The sequence below is a fragment of the Mesoplodon densirostris genome, chromosome 5, assembly GCF_025265405.1.
Source record: "Mesoplodon densirostris isolate mMesDen1 chromosome 5, mMesDen1 primary haplotype, whole genome shotgun sequence".
Lineage (NCBI taxonomy): Eukaryota > Metazoa > Chordata > Mammalia > Artiodactyla > Ziphiidae > Mesoplodon > Mesoplodon densirostris.
The window spans coordinates 144,441,133-144,467,188 of record NC_082665.1 but is presented as its reverse complement, the minus strand read 5'-3'; the positions used below and the strand labels follow the sequence as shown (position 1 = coordinate 144,467,188).

Sequence of the window (26,056 nt, the reverse complement as noted above, 5' to 3'; positions counted from 1 at the left end):
GCTTTTTTTTTCCTCCCACTATGTGAAGTGGTCCAAAACTTTAACTTTTCTGTAAATTTCTATACTGTCTAAAATTTTTAAATGACAAGTATTGTTCATTAACGTTAAACTTTTTTATATATAAGGACTAACTCATGAATAAACTTCAAAGTACATTCTCTTATATAAGTAGTAGGAGCTTTTTACTTAAAACTTAATTTTAACTGCATCGATACTTTACATGTACTGGTTTGGTAATACAGCTTTAACTATGACATGCAGCATATATATGTTGGTAAGACGTTATTAGAGAAATATGTGTGTACATATACATATTTTGCACCTGAATTACCCAGGTTTTCTTAAGTGGTATGTATACAGTCAACCCTCCATATCTGATGCATGCATATCCAATGGTTCCACATCCACAGATTCAACCAACAGGCGATCAAAGATATTTGAAAAAAAGAATTCCAGAAAGTTCCAAAAAGCAAAACTTAAATTTGCCAAGTGCCAGCAACTATTTCCATAGCACTTCCATTGTATTTACAACTATTTACATAGTATATTAGGTATAAGTAATCTAGAGATGATTTAAAGTACACGCAAGGATGTGTGTAGGTTATATGCAAATACTAAGCTGTTTTATATAAAGGATTTGAGCATCTGCGGATTTTGGTATCCTTTGGGGGGTCCTGGAACCAGTCCTCTGGATACTGAAGGATGACTGTATTGGTCAGTTAACCAACATTAAGTAATAATTGTGCCCCCACTAGGTGCGTAACACTTTTCAGTTTGTAGCTATCTGGTACATGAAGATTTCTTTTAGAAATATTCATTTTGGATGTCCATATAGTTACTTTTCAACTGACTTCAAACACTGGCTACAGCTCTCAAGACATGTTGATACCATATTATTAGTTTCATATTACACATGCTAATTTTTGATATTCTAGCCCTAATTTAGAATATGCCCACTGAATATCTTTAGTAGAAAGTAACACAAAGCTAATATTCAACATATTTTCACATTTTTCCCAGTTTCCTTCAAATTGGCAATGTTTGGTTAATGCTTATGTTACTTGGCAGTAGCTTTGCTTCAGACCTATTTTTGTCTGAATTTTTTAGTAGACCAATTTTGCTAACAATTGAGTTCAGAAGTTTACTTCCTTCATCTTCCACTGTTAGTGCCAGTGACCAGTACTGCTGTGCAACAAAAAATGCTGTCACTTTATCTCACTGGGAATGAGTAGTCTAAACCCCCCTTCTACCATGGATTAAAACATACGTGATGGTAAGGGTACGACTACTCATGTGTTTAGAATAGAATTTTTTAAATGAAATCATCAACAGGTGGAACTTTGAAATATATTCTACAAAAGAGATTTCCCTTCCTTTTATCATTTGATAATTGTTTTCTTATATGAAGATTAAAATATGTTCTTGCTCTTTTGTGAGATTATTTAAATCATTTCCTCTTGATTTTTTTCACCATTCACTAAGTTATCTGATTTACATGAAATTTGGCACTTTAGAGTGTTCTTTCTCTCACAAAATATATTTAATAAAAATTGTGTATGTACAAATGTGTCAGTATTTATTTCATTTAAAGAAAAATATATAACTTGGAAAATTAATCTATCATAAACTTACTTTCCAGAAAAGAAAAGAGAACAATTCCTATGCTAATGAGTAAAACAGCAACAAAAAACTTATTATTTTGGGAGGAGTGAAGATGGTTCTATGATTCTTTAACAGGAAGAATTTTAGGAGAGACCACGTACATGATTACTACAAATTTAGTTTGTGATGAAACAATTTGAGTTAATGAACATAAATTTGTCTATTATGATCCGGGTACGATACTAGACACTAGGGATTCAGCTGAGAAAAATATAGACAAAGTCTTCTGGCCTCATGAATCTTATTTCCTAGTGGAGAAAGACAGACAGTAAACAAATAGGATTTGTAGATGGTGATAAATGCACTAAGAGAAATAAAACAGGGAAATGTGATAGAGACTTAGGAACTGGGGTGAAGATGCTTTTAGTTTGGATGGGTCAGGGAAGGTCTCTTTAAGGTTGTGATAGTCAGGCTGAGATATGCATGGTAGGAGGAGCAGCCAGATGCTAACTGTTCAGTAGAAGGAACAAGTGCAAAGGCTGTGAGGCAGGAAGAGTCTTGCAGGCATTTTAGGAAAAGAAATAGGCAAATGTGGCCTAAGAGTAGTGAGGGAGAGGTAGAGAGTTTGGAGATGAAGACAGGGTCTATGACTTATAGGTCTAGATCTAAATCTGGATTTTCTCTTCTCCATCACAACTGGAGTTGTGATGGCTCTTCAGTATATGAGGTTCGGTGAGTTGCTTTAAGTAACATGCTGCTTCTGAATCTTGCATGCTTCTGAATCTTGCACCTTCATCATAGCTCTATCATCGGTTTCCATATCACAGATGAAAAATAAATCATATAGAAGATCTTAAAATACCCCAGTTTACACTGGATGAAAAAGGATCCGAGAACGAGAGAATATTCTGCATCTGAGATGATTCAAAAAGACTTCTGAAGATACAGTTGCAACACTAGCTTTCTTTGAAGGAGGAAAAACCCTCTAATACTTTGGAATGCCTCCTAGGATTATCTCCTAAAGTAAATTGGAATTCTCCCGAATCTAAGAAATCAGTCCAGCCCCTGTGGGAGCCTTATGGAAAAAGAATCACCTAAACCCAGAAGCTTGAAAAAACTTCAGATTACAGTGGATTCTATAGTTCTGAGCCATCTGAATTTTTACCCTTAAACACTCTGGAACTTTTGGATGGATCCGGGTTCGAGTTGTTCTGCTACTGAGAAAAAAATTTTACTGGACTACAAAGAGTGTGTAAGCACACTCACATAAACCCAAATATGTACCACTCCGTTCACTGGCCACAGATTTACAATGAGCACTTTTTTTTTTTTTTTTAACAATGAGCAATTTTGACATTCCACTAAATACACACACTTAGAACTATATTAGACATTAGAGAATGGGGCAGATTTATGATCTACTAGAGATAAGAAAGAAAAAGCTAAAATGATTTAATAGGTAACTGTTTTGAAGTGAACACATAAAAATGTTTGGAAAGGTGGGCAATCTTGTCTACCTAAGGCCTCTTAGAGGAGATCGAAAGAGCACTGTGAATGATGAGAAAGATATATTTAGGAAATTTGGGAGTTAGAGTTGGCCGGGACAGCGATGGAACAAATCAACCTGAATAGAACAGGAAGTATTTCTCTCAAATACATGTACTCAAGTAAATTTATGTATTGCCTTAAAAACCTAAGCACTATGGGCGCAATTTAGATTTTTGCACAGTTGACTGTGGAAAGCAATAATTATTCGAGATACAATTTCCAGTCCCCTTCCCTCAGCTTTTAAAGGTGCAAGAATCTGCTTTAAATACAAACTTAATTTAAAAAAAATATTCAAGGAAGTAGCACTTACTGCACTTCGGTTAGCTTTTGCTTAAATAACACTCATCTAAAATCTGAGTTATAAACGTGAAGATGAACAAGAAACCACTGTAAGGACTATGACGTAGAGTAGATCCTAATGACGTGCTTATCCAATGGTTATATGCGAATAAATGTATGATACTAGAAATGTTATGCCAATTTTATATCACAAAGGAGTTTTTTTTTTTTTAACACAGTTTTAGAAACAAGGGTAGCTAGCCCAACATAATTACACACAGACGAACACAGGTCTGGTGGCTTGGCGAGGGCCCTGTCCTTTCTGCTTTAGGCAGAGGACAAAGGAATATGCAATAATTCGACAATTCCACGGGGGGGTTTCGACTAAACGTTAAGTCATCAGAGGCTCAGTGAACCACCCCGCTGCATGTTTAACTTGTGTGCAGCCCGAGACGGCGGGGAAATTACCTCAAACCTGCAACCTGGTTGTGGAAAGGGTACACCGGGCCATTCGCCTTTTCCTCCGAGGCTGGAAGTCTTCCAGGGGGCGGTGCGCTCTCGGACCCCGCCTCCGCCCCAGGTCCCGCCCACCACAGAGCCCGCCCCGTGGTCGTCGCTCTCACTGAGCGGAAGGTGACGTGAGGCGAGCCGCGAACATCTCTGGGCGCAGCCCGGTCGGCGGTTTCCAGAGACCTGGAGCCCGGCTGGTGCAGAATCGCTTCTTGGAGCTCTTCTCCCACCGATTTTCATCCTCCTCTCTGGCCGGGCCGCCCCCCGCGCGGCCCCTGCGGCTCCTGGCACGGCCCCGCGCTCGGCTGCCGCCCTGGCGCGGGCCACTCTGCCGTCCCCGGACGGGCGCGGACCTGCTCGGCCTGGGCGCCGGCGGCTGGGGAGGGGGCGCTGGCCCCGGGGCCGCGCATGCGCCGCCACCAATTTGGGGCTGTCGGTGGAGGGCGAGTGCTGGCTCCGTGGGGAGGCGACGCCCTTCGGGGCCAACGGGCCGCGCGCCGAGGCGGCCGTGGGAACGACTCATCCCTTTTCCAGCCGGGGTTCGGGGTCGGGGCTGGTGGGGGCCCCGCCCCCGTCTCCTGGCCTGCCCCTTTCATGGGCCGCGATGATGGCGGCCCTGTACCCGAGCACGGACCTTTCGGGCGCCTCCTCCTCCTCCCTGCCTTCCTCCCCATCCTCCTCTTCGTCGCCGAACGAGGTGATGGCTCTGAAGGATGTGCGGGAGGTGAAGGAGGAGAACACCCTGAATGAGAAGCTTTTCTTGCTGGCGTGCGACAAGGGTGAGAGCTAGGCCCCTTTCTCTGCTTCTGGATGCCCGTACCCTTCACACCCCTCATCCTCTCCCCAGCCTCAACTCGGGGCACTCCCTCTTCCTCGTGCGCCGAGCGTCTGTTCGCGCCGCGCCCGCTGCACCTCCCGGGCTGCCAGGCACCGCCTCTGCCTTGTGAGCGCGGAGCTGTCGGGCGGGAGCAGCTGCGGGTGGCGACCTCCGAGCGCCGCACCTGGGGCGGCGGCCCTGCCCCGTGGTCTCCTTTCGTGCGGTCAGGTGTTCAGGTAGCGTCGTGGGGGCGGGACCCTAGGGTTTCAGCCTCACCTGCGCTACTGACCACTTGAATGACCTGGTCTCCCACTTGGGGTTTAGTTCTTTCTTTCTGGGAGCCCAGAGGTTTTGTCTAGTTTTGGACCTTTCAGTACGAAAAAAATCTCATGTCCTTGAAGGTTCCTCCTGCTTATGGGCTCTCAGCTGGTGTTTTGTTTTCTTTTTTCTTTAAAACCTTACTTGTATTATTTAACTCCAGCCACCCGGTGCCTTGGTGTTCAGTGACTGTCGAATGGCATTAGGTATGTCAATATCCTAGGTGGACATAAAAACAGCACTTTATGGAGAAATTCTGCCTAAGTTCCAGAGTTTCTCCAAATTTATGGAACAACTTTGTTCATGCTCCTTATTAGAGAGGAAGGTTTATTGGTCCTCATCCTTCTTTGGGAAATAAAGGTAGTGCAAAATAATTACAGGGCAAAAAATGTGTTTTAATGCGTTTTCGTTTTTAAAAAAAATCTGGAAATCGATCACTTTTATGGCCATAACAAAGTCTCCTCACTTAAGCATGCTTTCTATTGATGAGTATAATAAAAAGAATGGGAAATTGATTGCCCTAAAACTGCTTTTATTTCCTACGTGTAAAAAAGTGCTGTAAATTTTCTCTTTCTAAATTTATTCAGCTTGCCTTCCAATGGCCATGCTTGCTTAGGAAAAATGTTTAGAATCATGCAAACTTCCAAAACATAAACCCAAAGGGCAACTTACACTGTGAAAAGATTAACTACAGAGGATTTTTTTGTTTGTCTGTATGTTTTTTTTTTTTTTTTTTTTTAATAAATGACAGCCTCCTGAACCACTTCTACTGCTTTGAGATAGGATTTTATTTACACAACTTTTTGAAAACACATTGATGTATAAACAAAGTCCACCCCTGTCCATCATGAGTCCTTTTATGATCTTATGTAATAGTATTATATTATGAAAGCATTTGTGAAAGTCCACCATGGACAGGTTCATACAGTCTTGGAAATGTGAAGAAACATAGAATATATGTCTGTAACCTCATAAATATCATGTGGATTATGTAAAATTCTTTAGTATTTCTAGAGTGGATAGTCTGAGTTCTCTTCCTTCAAAAATTCTCTGAGAGAGGAAGGGAACGGATTGTGTTGTACTAGAATTAGTAAGTGGCTGCTACATCTACCCCAGCTTACTGAGCTATGGTTATTTTAAAGCAAACAGAAATTATGTCAGGAAAGGCAATTTAATATTCCTGTCAAACTGAGGACAGAGGAATGTCATAATGGAACATAGCTCGAATAAGTACTTGTATGTACTTGTATGTACTTAGTGTATGTACTTGGTGTGTGTATTTAGGATTATTGCATGACGTATCTCAAAAGAGTTTGAATGTATGACAGTTCTGTAGCCTGTCCAGTAGTGCCGGTTGAAATAGCCTTGATGTTCTTTCTTCATCAGTTTCCCTTTTATAACATCTTTAAGATCCTTGGAGAGATTTGGCTTTTGGGGGTAGGGTGGAAAGTAAATATGCATGCTTTTTCTCCCCCGTATAAATTAAAACATTTTTTTAACAAGTGAGATTAAATAGGTGTTTTCTGTTTCGGGTATGTTGAAATGAATTCTTAGGTTAGATTTGGAAAAATGGCTTATTTCTTACATGTACTTATGGTATACATTTATGCTGAAAAAAATATATTTGAGTTACAGCAGTTTTTTTTGTTTACTTGTTTATATTCACTAATATTGTTAAACCTTTTTTAGCGTTACCCAAACCAAATCTAAAAGTGAAAAGTTTCCTGAAGTAGCTATAGTTTCCACTGTTACTTTGGAGCTTTCATCAAGCCAAATGACAAACGTTGACTGAGACAGCTTTCGGGGTAGAGTGCATATGCTTTTCATAGATGATTTCATTTAATCCTCACAACCCCATGAGCCAGATGTTGTTATCCCCATTTTATGAATGAGGAAAATGAGGCTTAGCAAAATTTTAGAATTACTTTGCCCAAGGTTGCATTGGTTAGTAGTAGAACTAGGATCTATTTTGAGCCTGTACTCTTAACCACTAAGTTTTGATCTAGTTTTAGTTGAATGAATGAAAATCACTTGTGTTAGAAAAGACACATCCATATTTGGATTTACTAATTGGAAATTAAACTTGCTCTCTGTGAATGTTTTATTAACTGTGGTTTCCCTGGATTATATTTATCCAATAAAGGTAAAAAGCTTTAATAGCACAAGAGCAGATCCACTCTAGAACATCTATGTTTCTCATCCTTTTTTCATTTATCAAGTTTACACTACATGTGTAAAATGTCCGTAATGTATTCCACTTAAGGAGAATTCCTAAAGCAAAAATTGTGGAGATGGGGTTATGTGTTTGTTAGTGGATGGGTGACCCTTTGAAAGGTGAGTACAGATTAAGGAGTAAAGAAAAAAGGTGGGAAAGAAAATGATTTTATAGTCTGATTTTATAGTGTGTACAGCTAGCTTTTATGTGAATTATTAGTCCAATAGATCTAGGCAAGCACAGATCCAGGTAGTGGCCACTTAATAGTGGCTATTGTTGATCTTGAAAGTGGGTCAGAATCATCTCAAAGGTAACATCGGTTCTTTTTCGTAAAATTTAGAAGAAAAAGTGAATTGAAGGCTCCTGTGCCAGTTATATAAAGCTAAGTCTGCCCCCCCACCCCACATAAAATTCTCAGAAAGTACACATATTCTTTTTAGATGTAGAATGCTGCAATTCAGAGGTAAAGTTTAATTGAAACAAGATCTGAAAGGAGAGTGTTGTTTTATGTAATATTAAGCAGTGATTCTTACCACCCAAGTCTTTTTCCTTTCACACTGAGAATTAGTATGGTAATGAGCCACTTTTATTTGTGGGAGACAGGGGTCTAACCTCAGACCTGCTGGCTGGAGAAAGAATTAATACCTTTATTTAGGGAACACCTAAGCTAAATATAGTTGTTAATTCACCTCTTTGAAAGTAACTGTTGAGTAGATGGTAGCTTTAGTATTAAACCCTTTAAGTTGCTGATGATCAGTAATCAGTTCTTGTGTAGAAAAGGAAAATGATGAAAGGATTCATTCTGGATTCAGTCCCTGCCAACTTTTCATGAAGAGCATTTTCAGGAAATTCGATTTGCAATAAATAAGTCAGGAGGCCCTTCTTGAAATTTCAGCATGGAGTCAGGGGAGGGATGGAGAGAGCTGAATTTCACCTTTATTCTTGGGCTCAGTCTAATAACCTAGATCTGTGTCACCTTTGTGGTATTGATTTGCTGCATTGTATGGAGGGTGCTTTGATACCTGAATTCTGCTTAAACTTTGCATACCTTTGGCTTAGCATGCTTTTGAAATGGGTAACATTTCTGGGAGAAGTAATATTAAGCTGTTGTTTTAATAGCACTTAATATATTTAATGGGACTTTTAAAAACAGCTATTTGAAAAGAGATTTTGAAGTGTTTGGGGTTGGAGAGGATGGCAGTGGGAAGAAAAAGTGCAGAGTACTGGGTACTGCCAAGAAGTTTTATGTCGACAAGGGACACCTAATGTTAAGAGGTATGTGCTGTGAGGGAAGAAAACTTTGCAGAAAGGAGAGGTAAAGAGGGTACTATATACAAAATTCTACAGGCATTTCACAAATTGTCATTAGTATTTAAGCATTTAAGTATTTTGTACAGGAGAGTTTTTTAAATCACCAGTGGTTCCATAGTGTATGGTTCATCTTTATTTTAACAAAAAAGACTCTTAAATCACCAGAATCTTGGTGGATGGTTTTTTTTTTTTGTTTTTTTTTTTTTTTTCTTTTTTTTTGCGGTATGCGGGCCTCTCACTGTTGTGGCCTCTCCCGTTGCGGAGCACAGGCTCCGGATGCGCAGGCCCAGCACCCATGGCTCACAGGCCCAGCCGCTCCGCGGCATATGGGATCCTCCCAGACCGGGGCACGAACCCGTATCCCCTGCATCGGCAGGCGGACTCTCAACCACTGCGCCACCAGGGAGGCCCTTGGTGGATGGTTTTATTATAAGAGGCTAAGCATTGAGCAGCTAGCTGCTTCATAGCAGTATAATACTGGCATTTCTTCGTAGTGATTACAGAAGTGTGCTTCTTTATTTCATTTTTAACTTGCTGTTCTTTTCTGTAATTCATCATCTGACTATCAGGTTAATTTTGTTAGGACGCTGGAGAAAGGTGCTTTATCAGGAAATAACTGACTACATCCCTAGCCTTTCGTAGCTTCTTCTGTAATGGAGATGCTCTCTTGTGCTCTTGTGAGGAACAGTAAGGGAAATAAAGTATGTTTGTGCCTAATAGATCTGTCTGAAGGGCAGAAACAAATGCTCAATTTAACTTAAATGGCCTATTTATGATTTGGAAGATGGGATATTCTTAGTATACAGTCAGTCTTTTATCTGGGCAGTTAAAAAAATGTAACCCAAGCCAAACCCCTTTACCTAGTATATTATAAACTTCGGGGAAGGGTGTTAAAAGATTAAATTTTATTGTATGGGTATTGTTGCAACCTAAGAATAATTCCTCTTCTTCCATGCTTCCAGTGTGAGAAGTATCTTCCTTATAACTGACCACCAAATTTAATGATACTAAGAAGTTTAGGATTAGTAGTTTAATATGTAATGAGTTCAAAAGCTATCACTAAGAGGTAAGTAGTGACTTTTAAGAGCCTAAACAAATTATCAGGACTAAAAGAATTCCAATACCATATCAGTATAGTTATGAGATTCAGTGGAATTCCTTTGCTTGCCAAAACTTTGTGACCTATAAAGTGGTGATCAGCACTGTTATTAATAGCTTCTGTTAGTTAAAAAAAAAACCAAAAAACTCCTATGTTTATTTTCTGGTCATATTTGTTGCTCCATCACTAATCCTTTTATATTTTTTGTAGCTTAATTTATATTGATCCATAGTGTACTTTTTCAGTTCTATAAATATGTATAATTTAAATGTATGTGAGATTACGTTTAAGCAACACAATAAATCCTTTGTGAAACAGTATTACTGCATATCTGATATTAACTAAAGTTTTATACAACTTGTAGCATCACTGTGAATTAGATCTCAAGTCATATACCAGACTCTAATTACAAAGTAAACATTGCTTCTAATAGATTCAAGAATATATTAATAATTTTTAATTTATAAACTAATTTACTCTAAAAAAATCAGCATTACCTTCTATGATATAAGTATAATTTTTCCTGCAGCAGTCTGCTCTTTTGCCAGGTGATATTCATTATCACTAATAGTCTTAATTAACAGACATAAATGGCTAAGAAATTATAGTAATAATTGTCTTTTTCCAAAAATATTCAGAGTACTATGGACAGTTCAGCATACCATGTTTCTGAGTATCTAATTTTGAAGGTTTCATCCACAGCAATGTGATTACAAACATGTTGGGGTCTATGATAAATACTGGGTTTTGCACATTTGGTAAAACTACATTTTAAATTGTCTTCACTCTAAAAGTCTTGCATGTGTTTTTTTTTTTTTCTTTTTAGTATTTGGTTCAAACTAATTTGAAGTTTGCTGTAGAGTTAACATTTTAATCAGTATTGTCACTATTTATATTTCCAGATCCAACAATTGAATTTGATCATGGCTTTGTATTTTTTTACTTCATCATTCTTTTTCCTCTTAATAATAAAATCTTCTGTTTTAAGTGTCTTTAGTAATAGTTCAATAAGAATGTTGCAGTTGCCATAGTCAAAAAGTTTGTTAGAAAAACTTGATTTGAAAAACGTTACAGATTTTTTGACAGATCAATTCTCCAGTACTTCACAACCAACTGAAAATTTGGTTACTATAAAATTAAACTGACCGACATTAATATTCCCATTTCAGTGATGTTGAAATTTACCATCATAGGTCAGAAAATAAAATGAGATGCCAATGAAGAAAAGATGATTACCAGTTGTTCACTGATACTATAACATGTCTCCACTGTCTTTCTCAAGTTGGCCAGGGTGAATATATCACAGTTGGCCAGGGTGAATTTGTTGCTAAGGATCCATGGGATCACAACAGTAATTTTATATACTATTTCATTTTTTTAAATTGTTGGTTAAGACTCACTACATTGATTTCATGACTGCTAATGGGTTTCAACCTGCAGTTTGGGAAACATTGGTGTAGAAAGATCATAGTGGGTAAGTGGGAGAGTGGCAACAAGGTAAATGCAGAATGATAGCAAGGGCCAGGTCCCATAAGGCTTAGTAAGCCACGAAAAGATTGTGGCATTTAAAGTGTGATTAAAAATGTTGAGGATTGGGCTTCCCTGGTGGCGCAGTGGTTGAGAGTCCACCTGCCAATGCAGGGGACACGGGTTCGTGCCGCAGTCCGGGAAGATCCCACATGCCGCGGAGCAGCTGGGCCCGTGAGCCATGACTGCTGAGCCTGCGCGTCTGGAGCCTGTGCTCCGCAACGGGATAGGCCACAACAGTGAGAGGCCTGTGTACAGAAGAAATCTTGAGGATTGAAAACCTGATATGATTTGAATTTTAAAATGATCACTGTGAATGCTGGGTGGAGAGTGGATTAAAGAGGTGGTGCTGGAGTAGAGGTGGGCAAACTACAGCCGACAGGCCAAGTCCACCCACCACCTGTTTTTGGAAGGCCTGTGAGCTAAGAATGATTTTTATATTTTACATTTCAAATGGTTGGGAATAAATCAAAAGAATAATATTTCATAACACGTGAAAATTATATGAAATTCAAACTTGAGTGTCCATAAATATTTATTGGAACACATTGGAGCTCATCGTGTATATTTGGTCTGTGGCCACTTTGGTGCTGCAAGAGCAGAGTTGAGTGTTTGCAACTGGGATGATATGGCCCCCAAAACCTAAATATTTACTATATGACCCTTTATAGAAAACATTTGTTGACCCCTGTACTAGAGTGTAGGCAGCTGTATCAGTAAAGATGTTAATGCAGAGTCCAGGAGAGAGATGATGGTGTCTTGAACTGGGGGTTACAGTGTACACGGGTACAAGTGGATAAGTATGGGAGATACTCTGGAGAGGGAACTGAGAAGTTTTGCTGTTGAATTTGGATACTGGTGGAACTGATCGAAAAGGTTTCTTTTTCCTTCACTGAAAAAAAGACAACTATCTAGCCAAAAAAGGAAATGGATCATGTTGCCTTTCCTTCCATATGTTATATTCTAAAAGATGAAAGATGTATGTAACTATTAAAAGCAACTTCAGTGTAAAATGAAAAACATTTCTAAATTTGCCTGACCCAAGAAGGCATTTTTACTTGTAATCCTTGCTCTATAACTAGCTTCTTGCTATATATTTTAAATTTACTCACCTCTTCTTACATATACACTCATCCTAAATATTAAGACTGTTCTGGGCTTTCTGAATACAGTACATTGTTTTAAATGGCTTGCAAATATAAACTTAGGTAGAATGCTTAGAAACCAGTCTAGGTTTCCTATAGGTTCTGTGACTATAGTTTGTAATTGTTCATTTACGTGAGTGTGTCAGCCATGACAGGGTGGAAATTTTTATTATTTTTAGGAATGAAAATTACTTATTTGGTTTTGATGTCTAAGTTTTTTTTCCCCTTTATAGCCCCCTAACTGTAATGGGAATAGTGTTTGAAACCTTAAAGCTGTAGAATCTGACATTTGCAATACAATTACTTTTTAAACAGCAGTCTAAACTTAAAAAATGTGTAGCCGTTGTTTTTGACCATTTGCTGTATGTGAAATTTATAAAATTTTATAAGAATTATATTTATACAGCTCTCTATACTTTTCAGTCTCTAGCAATATGGCTGACTAAATAATCTGAAAATGCTTCTGTTTTAAATCACCTAGAAATGCTAGATAAAATATAATAAACATACATTTAAGTGAACAGCTGAGCGTTCAGGAAAGTAAGGAAAACAGATTCAAACATAAAGAAAAGACTGAAAAACAAAGGAGTGTGTGAGTTGACATTTGACTGCTCCGTGGATGGGAGCAAGAGTTATTATTAGTCTGGGCATTGTTGGGATTTGAATTTTAATGCCCTTGTGGAAACAGGTTACAAAGCCTTGAGTTTGTACGAAGTGGGGAAATTGGAACAACATCCAAACATGAAACCAGGATCCTTAAAGGACTACACTTTTAGCAAAGGGGTAGATAAGGAAAAGAACTCGTCCGTCAGCACAGGGAGACTACAAAGAACCTTCCAAATAAGACTTCCCTAAGAACTCGTAACTATGCTCCTGCCTCTGTTGGCTTGGGGTTTAAATTAATATTACCTACTTGATCTGGGAAAACCTAAACTGAGAAATTAGTATAAAAAGGATTCATAGGGTAGCAAAACCTCTGAGTTATCTGGAAGAAGCAAACACAAAACATCCTTGGTGGGACAAGCTTTCAAACGAGGCTGCCTAGTTTCCCACAGTTAACCTGCATGAAATTGAGTTTGCAATACCCAATTAAACAATTCAGAAGACAGTCACCTATTGTCACAATAGACACAACAAATAGGATTAAATCCCTAAGACCTAGATAATTATCATATGGAGACCATAAAATAAGTATGTTTAAAATGACAAAAAGCTTAAAATAAGGAAATTAAAACATAAGAGAGTAAATCAAATATTTGGAAAGGAATCCAATAAAACTTAGAGAAATAAAAAATGTAGTCATTAAAAATAAAATTAATGAATAATCAGCAGAAGTAGTTGGAGGAATAAGTGGAAGAGAAATCTGAAGAAGTGATCCAGAATGCAGGAAAGAGAGAGAGAAAGAAGAAAAATAAATCTTTAGGGCTTCCCTGGTGGTGCAGTGGTTGAGAATCTGCCTGCTAATGCAGGAGTCATGGGTTCGAGCCCTGGTCTGGGAAGATCCCACATGCCGCGGAGCAACTAGGCCCGTGAGCCACAACTACTGAGCCTGTGCTCCGCAACAAGAGAGGCCACGATAGTGAGAGGCCCGCGCACCACGATGAAGAGTGGCCCCCGCTTGCTACAACTAGAGAAAGCCCTCGTACAGAAATGAAGACCCAACACAGCCAAAAATTAAAAAATAAAAAAAAGTAAAAAAAAGTAAATAAATCTTTAGAGACAAAGAAGTTAGAATGGGACAGTCTAACATAATGTCTAAAGAAGTTCCAATAGGAGAAAAAATAATAAGGGGTTGAAAAAGTATTTGAAGAGAGAATGGCTGAAAATATTGCATATGAATGAAGGGCATAGTCCTTAGCTTCAGAAAGCCTAATGAGTCTCAAGCAGGATAAATAAAATCTAATCCTCACCCAGACACATCATGAAACCAAAGAAAATAGAGCAAGGGTTTTTATGGGTAGCATTCTCCTACAACTAAGATATTGAAATCAGTTCACCTGAAATAAGATTTTAAAGTTATTTTCCTGTATTAGTGATAAGTTTTCACTGATCTATCTGCATGTTCATATTGGTTCAACTTTGTGAAGTGTTTGATAAGTTTTTTGCCATGGAACATTAGTGTCTATTAATTAGTAGTTCTATGAGGAAATAATCTCTTTTTGTGACTTGTTTTCTTCTTGAGGGAACTAAGGAAATACACCTTCAAGAAAACTACCATTCAACGTCTTGCAAAATGTGTGGGGACTTTAAAGTCACTGGTTAAAAATAATAGCATAATTTATTTGAAATTTTAACCAAAAAAATCTGTTACCTTTCTGTGTTATTCACTCATTTAGTCCAGTTTTAGAATTTTCTCTTTCTGTATCATGAAATCATTTTTTTTCCTTCTGATTTCCACTCTGATTGTTCTTTTCCTGTTTCTTATTCATAGGCTTCCAAGTAACGGCTCTATTTGCAAGTCACTTAAAATCATTTATTCATTGTATGTTTAAAAAGTAAGATGAAATAAAACAAAACCCACTTTGCTTTCTTTCTCCATTTAATTAGCATTTCTCTTTTGATTTATTCCCCTTTTACCTGCTGCACCAGCTGGTTAGCAGACAAGTATAGTGGGCCCTCTGTGAAAATGATTACCTCCATAATTATTCTCATTTCCCCCCATGAGTTAGCTGTTTTGTTGTGGGGTAGAGTGGGGTAGAGTGAGGCAGAAGCCAATCTGCATAATCCTGACAGGTCACATTTCGCTTTGGGGCTTCCCTGGTGGTGCAGTGGTTGAGAGTCCGCCTGCAGATGCAGGGGACACGGGTTCGTGCCCCGGTCTGGGAGGATCCCACATGCCGCGGAGCGGGTGGACCCGTGAGCCATGGCTGCTGAGCCTGCGCGTCCGGAGCCTGTGCTCCGCAACAGGAGAGGCCACAGCAGTGAGAGGCCCGTGTACCGCCAAAAAAAAAAAAAAATTTCGCTTTGAAATATTCTGACATTGGCCTCTACCAGCATTAGTCATAGTCTTGCTTAAGAGTTTTGTGAGCTGAATATTCTGTCGTTATTTAAACAGCTTCATTAATGAGAGGTGTGTGTGTGTGTGTGTGTGTGTGTGTGTGTGTTGGGAGAGTGGGGAGGGGACGGAATTTTGGACATCTTTCCCTTTTACTATACATACCCGCAAGCATATACACGTTCACACTGCTTTTCCAAAGTATTTTCCCCTGTAAAACCTCTTCATAACATCCTCCACTTATTACTAGATCTCGTTTTTAACCATTTAACAATTAAATGTGTGTATGTATTTGAGATATAAAACTTAAATCCTTTAAGCGTATATCTTATTTTGCTAGCACCCAGTCTATGTTTTTAGACATTATTACTTTAAATATCTTCTGAAAGTTCTTCTCCTTATAATCAATCAGTTATGAATTTTAAACAACTTTTATTTTAAACTGTACATTTAAATTTTTTCTACTTTTTATGTTTGCAACGGATGTACATATTCTTTTATTAGGGTATAAGTTTTCAGCAAGGATATGCTCACATTTTCTTTGCACATTTCCATATACAAAAATGAGTTTACGTTTTTTAATCTTTTAAATCAACAGGCTAAGTTTTCTTTACAGTCATTCTTATTTAATATGTCATGGATATTAAATTATGTTTGTATATTGTTATTTAGGTGACTATTATATGGTTAAAAAGATTTTGGAGGAAAACAGTTCAGGTGACTTGAACATAAATTGCGTAGATGTGCTTGGGAGAAATGCTGTTACCATAACTATTGAAAACGAAAACTTGGATATACTGCAGCTTCTTTTGGACTACGGTTGTCAGGTACAAGGCTAGATAATTTTATCCAGTAGCTTCTAAGTACTGTTAGATATGCCATATTTTCTCCTTTCTTTCTAGTTTCCTTCCTCCCTCCCTTCCTTTTTTCCTTCTTTCCTTCCTTTCTCTATTTTTCTTCTCTTTCTTTCACCTTTTATTTTGTTTTGAGCTACTAAAAATTTAAAAACAAACCAAAAAAACCCTTTTTAAAAAAGTGTAGTATTTTGACTTGATTTATCTTTTTCTTCCCAACTTTCACTCCTGCCCCTTATCTTACATGTTTTAAACCATCCGACAGAGGTGAATTATCATGACTTATTAAAGATGACTTTGTTTTTATTACTTACATTATTATATTACTATTTACCTTATATATCTAAAAATAGTACACGTGTTCTGGAAGTGTCAGGGGAACAGGTATTTCTGTGGCCCATATAATTTACAAGCACAAAAACAGAATACTCTTCACTTACAAAGCAATTTTCGATTTGATTTTCTCCAAAGTTTTATTAAATTGTCTTTTTTGTCTGAAATTTAGTGTTTGCTTATAGCTAAAGGTGAATGGATTTTTTTAAACTGGAAAACATTGACCTTTCTACTTGTCTTCATATCAGTTCGTGTAAAAAAGCAGGCATGTGTATGTCTTGAAAGAATTCAGTTAAGAGATCGGAAGGAAATTTAATAATATTATTTTCCTTCCTTTTTGGTTTGCTCATGATGGGACTTAGCATATGAATTCTGGCTCTTTTTTTTCTTTCAAACAGTATGGTTCTTTGCTCTTTTGTAGCTTTAAACTAATGAGACTTTTTTGGGAGTGGTATCAGGAAGCACTCATAGAAGATTTTTAAAAAATAAGTAGGTTAGTCCTATGTATGTTTCTATTATATATATAAATATAATACATATATATGTATTAAAATATGTGGTACTGTCTCTGTGTATACATATTTAGAGTAGAAATAAATTGCTTTCCCAGAAATTTCATTTATCCAGAACACCCCTGAGAACCAGGAAGTAAGTGAAAAATACCTCTGAGCAGCCAGGGTAGATGCGGTGAAGTTTCCCATTTATGAGCTTTATCATGGGGTAATTCTGGAGTCCTCCTTCAAAATCTGTTTTTTCTTTAGATTCCACTTTAACAAACTTACTTAGTTTTCTAATCCATAGAGAATTACAGGGGCAACAGAAAGGGCATGAGGCTGCAGTGGAAAAAAATTAGGCACAGTACCTCTGACTCTATTTAAAAGAGGTCAGTAGCATTAGATACCTGTTAATCTCTAAGGGAACTGTATGTTAGAGTGGTAATTGATGTTTATAGCAATGGCCCGGAGTCAGTAAGGGAAAGTTAAATTATACTCAGTACGTATTAATTTAGAAGAAAGAAGAAGAATATATATAGTACTTCTGAAAGCATAAAACTTCCATCAAACTTGTTTAAATTTCAAAGTTAAACCCTTAAAGGCATAAGCTTCAGTTACCTATAAAATAATGTCACAACGAAAGTCTCTGATGATTCTGTGTAAAAGAGGTATTAGGGTGTTGATATAAAAATCATTTTGTCTTTTTACATGTAAGATTCTATGTATATAAAATTTCTGCAATATACATGGTTCTTTCACATACCTGATCACATTTGAACATCATAGCCAGCCTGTCTAGATGTTATATTTTTTATAGATCAGAAAACTGAGGCTCACAGACTGTTATGAATTGCCCAAAGTTCTAAAATAAGTAAGGGCAAAGCTAAGATTTGAAGCTAACCTTTTGACTGCAAATCCCATGCTCTTTCCAGTTCACTGTGTTCCGTCTTAAATTACCTATGTCTTATCTGTCAGTCAACAGATGTCCAAGGCCTTTGGTTGGGTGTGATTGTGGAAATGAATATGTAAAACATGAGCTGTACTAAAGGATGTTAAAACCAGTTGGACAGTGAAAGTGCATATGAATTTTAAATCAATCAACTGATACAAAAGTGTATTTCATAAGTGCTGGGTGGTAATAGTACTTGACCCTTGCATGTCGCTTTGAGGTTACCAAGTGCTTTCATGTATTTTATCTTGTGTTATACTAGTGACTCTCAACCGGCAGTTTTGTCCCTAGGGGACATTTGGCAATGTCTGGGAACATTTTTGGTTTTGCAGCTTGGGGGTGGGTTAGTACTGGCATCTGGCAGGTAGAAGGTAAGGGCGTTGCTAATCATCCTACAGTGAACAGGACAGCCCCCCACAATAACGAATTATCTGGCCTCAAATGTCAATAGTGCCACCATTGAGAAACCCTGTTTTATACTTAAACTTTTGTGGTTCATAATAAATGTTTTGGAGACATAGGAAAGAGAAGATCACTGTGGTTTAGAGCTAGCAAGAAAGGTTTCATGGAAGAATGGCAGTTGAGCTTAGCCTTGAAATATTAATAATTGCTAATATTTATATAGTTCTACTGTGTGATAGGAATCTTAAATATATTCACTTCCTTAATCCTTACAACAGTTCTGTGAGATAGGTGCTATTATTATCCCCATTTTATAGAGGAGGAAACCATGGTACAGAAGGTTTCAGTAACATGCCCAAAGTTACTCCGTAAATGCCAGATCTGGAATCTGAACCCAGGTTCTGGCTCCAGAGTCCATGCTTTTACCTGCTACCTAAAACTACTGTAAAACAATGTGTAGATAGGTGGGAACAGGAGGTGGAGAAGGACGTAAACAAAGGCATGTAAATGTATATTCTTGAGTCAGTGAATTAACTTAGCCTTTTTGAACAAAATATTTGGGTTGGATAGTAGTGGAAAATATCTGGAAAAATAACTAAGACAAAACTGATGAAAAGGGCTTGAATGCCAGTCTAAGGAATTTGGCTTTTATATGATAAATAGTGAGATCGTTAAATGATTTTTGAGGAAGGATGTGATGTGTCCAGTGGTATTTTAGAAAAACTAATCTAGTGGCTGTGTTCAGTACAGATTTAAAAATGGGAAGTGGGGAAGGCTATAAATAGCTTGGGTGAGCAGTTTTTATAATAATCCAGATGTGAAGAGGTTAAAGCCTGAACTGGAATAGTGTCTATAAGAATAGGGAAAAAAATGGCAGATGTGAGAGATTTTATGAAGGAAAAATTGATAGAACTTAGTGAGTATTTAAATTTGGAGGGGGCAATTGAGAAGGAGTCCAAGATGATTTGAAAATCTTAAACATGGGTTACTGGGAGAATGATGCAAGAAAAACAGGAAGTTAAGAAGAAAAGTCAAACTTGGGGCAGAGAACTGGGAATTCTGGTTTTAGCCTTGTTTATTTTGGGGCTATCAGGCAGTTTCCAATGGAAAGCTGGCATCTCTAGGGAGAGGTTGGGCTGGAGAGATACAGCAGTCGTGGCCATGGAGATGACCCGACATCATGAGAGTGGATGAAATCATAGAGAAGAGCAAACAACTAGTGCTGATTCTTTCTCGGGGAGCATCTACATTAAAAAAGGGCATTAGAAGGAAAGGGTTTCATTAAAGGAGTTATAGGATATGCAACGTTGTGAAAACCAAAGAAACGGTTTTATTACCGTTGCTGAGAAATCAAGGAAAATGGTCGGAAAGGCCATTGGATTTTGAAACTGGCATCAGTAGAATTAGAGAAAATGACACGCATGAGTTTGAGAGTGAGAGTGAGAGAAAGAAAACTCTGGTGGTGAGAGAAAGAGGATCATGTCAATTAGTAAAGAGTGAGGAAGGATTTCATGTTTTGGGAGTTTTGGGGAGGTGAGGGCTGGGACTGGTGTTTCTGCGAAGGAAGGACCAAGGTCCTGTAGAAGACCAGAGCACTAAATAGAATACCTAGGTGGAAAATTTAGCTTTGGGAAGGAAGGAAATAAATGAGTATCTGAGCTTAGAGGAGAGAGTATGGGAATTGTTGAAAAGACAAATTCTGAGGTGAGAAGGGAGATAGTAACCTCATTAATACACAATAGGTGTGTACTGAATAGATTTTAATAAAGAATGGTCAAATATCTGTGAAAAATTAGGAAGCAAAACTAATGAGGACATTTGTATACCTAGAGATACTTAAAAAATAATTTAAAACATTTTTCCCTTCAGAGCTGCCTTTGATATATCAAGTAACAGCATTGTGCAGAATAAGTCCAGGGCAACTCCTTACATGACTTTTTTACATAAATTTTTTTATACCTGAAGCTTATCCTTTTAAGCCTTGAAAGGTTTAACATGAATCTTTCTTTATTCTTTACTAAATAGTATATCTGAATATAATTTAACTTTACCATCGTAAGTGGGAATCATTGAGAGTTTAATCATTTTACTTTGCTTCATATAGTCTGAAACTATGGACAAGTTTTCCCTTACGTTAAGTGGCTTCAGACTGCTTTGTATTGATAGTGATTTTGCTATGCTGATATTTTATCTTCTCAATGATCAACTTTTAGCCGTTTTTTCATCCTTCCTCCCTTCTTTGCTGGTTTTAATCTAGCCTGGAGGGTACTTGGGAAAGCCAGGTGTCTGTCATTTATAGACAACTCTGAGTCGATGGGGGTGAGGCAGTTGCTTCTAGGAAATAATGCCCATGAAGTTAGTTTGTGACAGCTCAGTATGGTTTGGGGAGAAATTTGCAGCTAGATCCATGGCTATGTTTCAGATGATTGGAGTTGCCTGGTGTTTTGACTTTGAGAGCAGTGGCATTACTATAGTTAGCTTTATAGGTTAAAATTAAAAACCATAAATGAACTGTTTAGTAGTAATGAACACATGGTTCTTTTTGCTTGTTTGCTTCACCTGACCAAGTACAGTAAAAACTGAAGAGAAACGTTTGTAAAGCAGAAGAATAATAGTGCTAGCTTTTAAAGAATAGGCTACAGCCCAGTGAACCCTAAAATGTTTAAGGGATAAAATAATGAATTAAATTTCCCATGAGGGTGGGGAGTCTTTCCTGTAGGAATACATAGGCAGTTCCTAATGGTTGAATGTGACCCCAACCCAATTATTTGGGGTGCTTAGTCCTATTTTTAGACATCCAGATAAAGTCTGCCATTTTTAGTCCTGTTTTTGACATCTAGAGAAAGTGGATGAAAGCTTTCTTTTCAGCTACAAAGAATATTAAAGATCTGTTATAATTTCATTTTCATGAGACAGAATATTGATTTAAATAGTTGTTAAACATTATAATAGTTTAAAAATGTACAGGGTACATTTTTAAATAATCAGGGTATTTTCTTAGATTAAATCATTATCTATCCCCACTTTTCGCTTCTGCCTTTATGGTTTTCCTTAAAAAACAAAACAAAGCAAAACAAAAAGAAACCCCAAACCTGATGTCTCACTTGCCAAGTATCACAATAGGACTGAAGAGTTTGTTATATTGAAAAGTTGAAAAATCTCCATTTCCTCAGCTTCTATTTATTTACTTTTTCCTCCTGTCAAAGTTGGAGCTTCAAAATGACCTATAGTTTGGGAGTAAAACTATAAAGTCACTTCTCCCGCTTGTCTCTAAGGACATTGGTATCCTAGTTCTTTGTGATTTTTACTTGATAAGATTGCTAATGTTGGGAATTTCCTGGTGGTCCAGTGGTTAGGACTCGGCGCCTTCACTGCTGTGACCTGGGTTCGATCCCTGGTCAGCGAACTAAGATCCCGCAATCAGTGTGGCACCACCAAAAAAAAGAAAAAGATCGCTAATATTAATGCCATATTTGTACCATTTCAGTCAGCCATGTGTGCTTTAAAGATGAGAACAGAGGGGCTCCGCCTTCTGTTAACATATTTTTCATTGTCCCCTAGCCTCATGGTTGCATTGATTATCATTTTTATCAGACAGAAAACAATCCTTTACCTGTAGTAATTGTTCTTGGCAATTTCTTTTATAGATTTGGAGTGATGAAGATTCTTTTGGTCCAAAGTTCGAGAGTAAACATCTTGAAAAAAATAACATATCAACTAATACTGCATAGATCAGCACTGTTTCATTAATAAACCCCACTATCAAGCATTCATTATTTTACCAGCTCATTCAGTGAAACCAGGACAAAAATATGTGTGTTGTGGTACACTGAAGTACTGCCAAGGCTAGCAAATGTACTATTTGGACAGTCTAAATTTTTAAAAATTCAGTATTACTGTATATAATACAATTTAAATTAAAAAAATAGTTTTCTTTATGAATTAGTAAAAATAAATAGTTTACCTTTTTATCCTCCATTTTCATTTTTAACCGTTTTTTTTTTTTAAAGTCCGCAGATGCACTTTTGGTGGCAATCGACTCTGAAGTAGTGGGAGCTGTTGATATACTACTTAATCATCGACCAAAACGATCATCAAGACCAAGTATAGTAGTTAGTACTCTTAAATATTTATTAATTTGGATTTTTAAACCAAAATAGATCTCCTGCCCCACTGCCATTTTTTTCTCCCTCCCCTCCAATTTGCTTTGTTTTAAAGAAATAGATTTTTTTTTTTTACTCTGTAAAATATTGCTTTAAAGTAAGTAGACATTTGCAAGAATAATTAATGTTGCTCTCAGGAAACCTTCTTAAAATTCATGATATTTCTATAATTTTGCCAGTGTGATCCAGTATTTTTAGTTTGGAACATTCTTCAGGTTAAGTTGAAAGTACAGATTAGCTTCCAGGTGCATTTAAAAGTTAAATATAAACAGTGAAACCATAGAACTGGAAGAAAATGTAGGTGAATATTTGACTGGGAGGGAAGTACTTTGGAGAAAAATCACAGTGGCACAGCCTTTGGTTGTATAGAAGTTAAACTTCTAGAATTAAGACATCAGGCAAAATTTAGAAAGCAGTTGGATAACTTTCAAAAGATATTTCCAGCATATATCTCAAATTCATAATCTTAATATTAGATGAATTGATGAAAAACATCAAAATCAACAAAAGACCTGGAAAAATCTCAAAAGAAAGTACAAAATATTAAATCTTACTAATAAATACGAGGTGCTAATTTTTGCTTATCAAACAGCAAAGTTTTTTTTAAAAACTAATAACCATTGATGGCAAAGGCGTAGTACAGTTTCATACACCACTGGAAGAGGGTATTTTGAAAAGCAGTTTGGCAGGATATGTCATAAACAAGAAAGATGTTCATATTCTTGAACCTAGCGCTTCCTCCTCTAGGAATTTGTAAAGGAAATGGTCAGAAATGTGGACAGAAATGTTACTTGTAATCTTATTTGTAGCAATGAAAAAACCATGTGACACAATCTAAACATCCCAAAATAGAAGATTGGAAACATAAATAATTACATATATATATTAACATGATATTTTTAAAGGAATAATTAGGAACATGAAAAAATATAATACAGAAGAGAAAAAATGAGAATAGTAAACTACATATAATATGATCTGAGATTAAAAATATGCACAGAAAAGGAACTGTATGGAAATGTAGCAAAATGTTACCTAACAGCAGTCATCACATTGCCAAATTAAGGATATTTTTCCTTACTTTAAAATTTTTCTTTATTGCTTTTGTAACTAAGAAGATAGTCACTAATAATTAAATAAATTCTACTGTAAAAATGAGATATTTGTTGTGTATCAAAATTTTAAAGTTATAACATTCATTATTGGTGAGGATGTAGTAAAACAATCAGTAAAAATAATTTCTGGGAGTGTAAACTGGCTATACTCAGAAGAAAAATATTGTTTTAAGAAAGAATTATAAATTGGTTGCAAATTATCTGCCATTTTCTGAGAGCGATGAGAAGCTCCCCTAAATTGCATACTTTATCATATATTAACTGAAATATTTTTCTCTCATTTAAACTATTACAAAGTTTGTGTAAACATGACTTTCTCCAGAGGATAGTTCCGACTAGTTTAAGTGGTGGTAAGCAGCCAATAAGAGTAGAGAAAAAAAGGGCCAATAATATAACTCCTATCCAAAAGATCAGAAATGATCAGAAATCCTATTCAATTTTCTGACACCTATCCTGCAGTTACTAGTGTATTTTGGTATACCTATTCCACCTTCTAGCCTTTTAATCCATTTACACTCTTGGGGAGGGTGAGTGTAGTGTGCCAGGGTATTGGAGCAACTGACTGATATCATTTCATCACCATTGCCACTGCCAATCGAATACTGAGTTGTAAGGGTGGGCAGTCCTCACCTACTCAATGAAAGAACACTTTTTTTTTTTTTTTTTTTTTTGCGGTACGCGGGCCTCTCACTGTTGTGGCCTCTCCTGTTGCCGAGCACAGGTTCCGGACGCGCAGGCTCAGCGGCCATGGCTCACGGGCCCAGCCACTCCGTGGCATGTGGGATCTTCCCGGACCGGGGCACGAACCCGTGTCCCCTGCATCGGCAGGCGGACTCTCAACCACTGCGCCACCAGGGAAGCCCCGAAAGAACACTTTTTACACTATCTCTAACAAAGAAAGTTATCCAGCCTTTGCCTGAATACCTCCAGTGACAAAATCACATTTTAACGGCCTCATTACAACTGTACAGGCAGTATCAAATATTTTTATATACTTTTTTTTTTTTACCATCTCAGTGAATTCATTGTATATTCTTGGCTTATCAAAATTGTCTTTTGATAAATTTTCACTTTTAAATACAGGATTTTTTTGATAGTATGTAGATTATATTATGAGCATTGAAATTAGGAACTTTAATCATCTATCTCTAATAGTGTTTTTCATATAGTTAATTATGTTTCATAGGAAAAATAAGGACCTTTTTTTTCTTAAGGGATTAAATATGATTTTCTCCTCTTTATAAGCTCTTTTTTTGTAATTGGGGGAGTGGAGTAAATTTTTAGATTTTTCTGTAATTTAAAAATAAATTCATTAATTTGAAGACCCCAATAAATAGATGGGAAGTGTGTAAACAAGCTATTCATAAAAAGGGAAAAAAAAGATAAGAATGTCAGAAAATACTAAAATTTACCAGTAATCAAAGAAAAGTAAATTAATATTTCATGATTGTTTTTTCACTCATAAATTGGGAGTGATCATGCTCAGTGCTGGTGAGCAAACCTTAGTGGGTGGGTACATTCCTATATTATTGGTAATATAAACTATTAAAAGGACTTTGATAATATGTATAAAAAGCTTCAAAATTGTTCATGGCCTTCAGACCTATAATTCCACTTCAGGGGTTCTATGTTAATGAGATAATCCTGAATTTTGAAAAAGCTCTATTCATAAAGATGTTTGTGGTAGTATTATTTATATTAGCAAAATAAAATATCTTGAACATAGAGTCTATGAACTTCCTTAAATTGCATGCAAAATTCTGTACATGAATTTTTTTCCCAGAAGATTCTGGGTTATAGCTTTACGAGATCATTATAAGGGTCCTTGATTTTCAAAATATTAAGGACCATTGTTTTTAATCATTGGTGCCAAGTCATTCATGCCAAAGTTGCCCTTAAAAAGCGGGTGTGGTGGAGAAAGGACTAAAAGGAAATACTGTAAAATGTTTTGGGTAGTAGGAACATGGGCATTTTTATTATTTCTGCTTTTGCGTATTTTTCAGATACTTTATAATGTGTGTACTACTTTTACAATGTTAATAAAAATTACAAAAATTAACGGTGAACTTGATGAGCTTATACTATGGAATCAAACAGCTCACAGGAGAACATCTGTGAAAAAGTGATAAGTATTAGAAAGAGTATGTAATAGTCATAAAATAGTCAACCTTCTTTATTTAATCCTGCTCTTTATTTACTAATGTTTCTTTCCTCATGTCATGCAATCACCAGGCATATGAGCCCATGTAGTGAAAGGAGCTCAGCCTCCAGAATAACACTCAACTGGGGTCCATCTGCACTTTGCCACTCTGTTGTGTAGCTCGGGCACATTAACTTCTCTGAGCCTCAGTTTCTTCATGGGGATTATAATGTTCAATTT

General features: G+C 37.0%; 1 protein-coding gene across 4 annotated transcripts in view; it reads left to right on the top strand.

Moving 5' to 3' along the window:
• The first annotated feature begins 4,067 nt into the window (after positions 1 to 4,067).
• Positions 4,068 to 26,056, top strand: part of TRPC1 (transient receptor potential cation channel subfamily C member 1) — a 59,540-nt gene continuing 37,551 nt past the window's right edge. Inside the window, exons 1-3 of one of the 4 annotated variants that reach the window (XM_060099572.1) lie at positions 4,068 to 4,718; positions 16,039 to 16,193; positions 22,409 to 22,510. In XM_060099572.1, coding sequence (XP_059955555.1) covers positions 4,544 to 4,718; positions 16,039 to 16,193; positions 22,409 to 22,510 — 432 coding nt within the window. In that variant the 5' untranslated portion in view covers positions 4,068 to 4,543. The remainder of the gene's footprint in view (positions 4,719 to 16,038; positions 16,194 to 22,408; positions 22,511 to 26,056) is intronic. The other 3 variants (XM_060099569.1, XM_060099570.1, XM_060099571.1) reach the window with 3 other exon arrangements.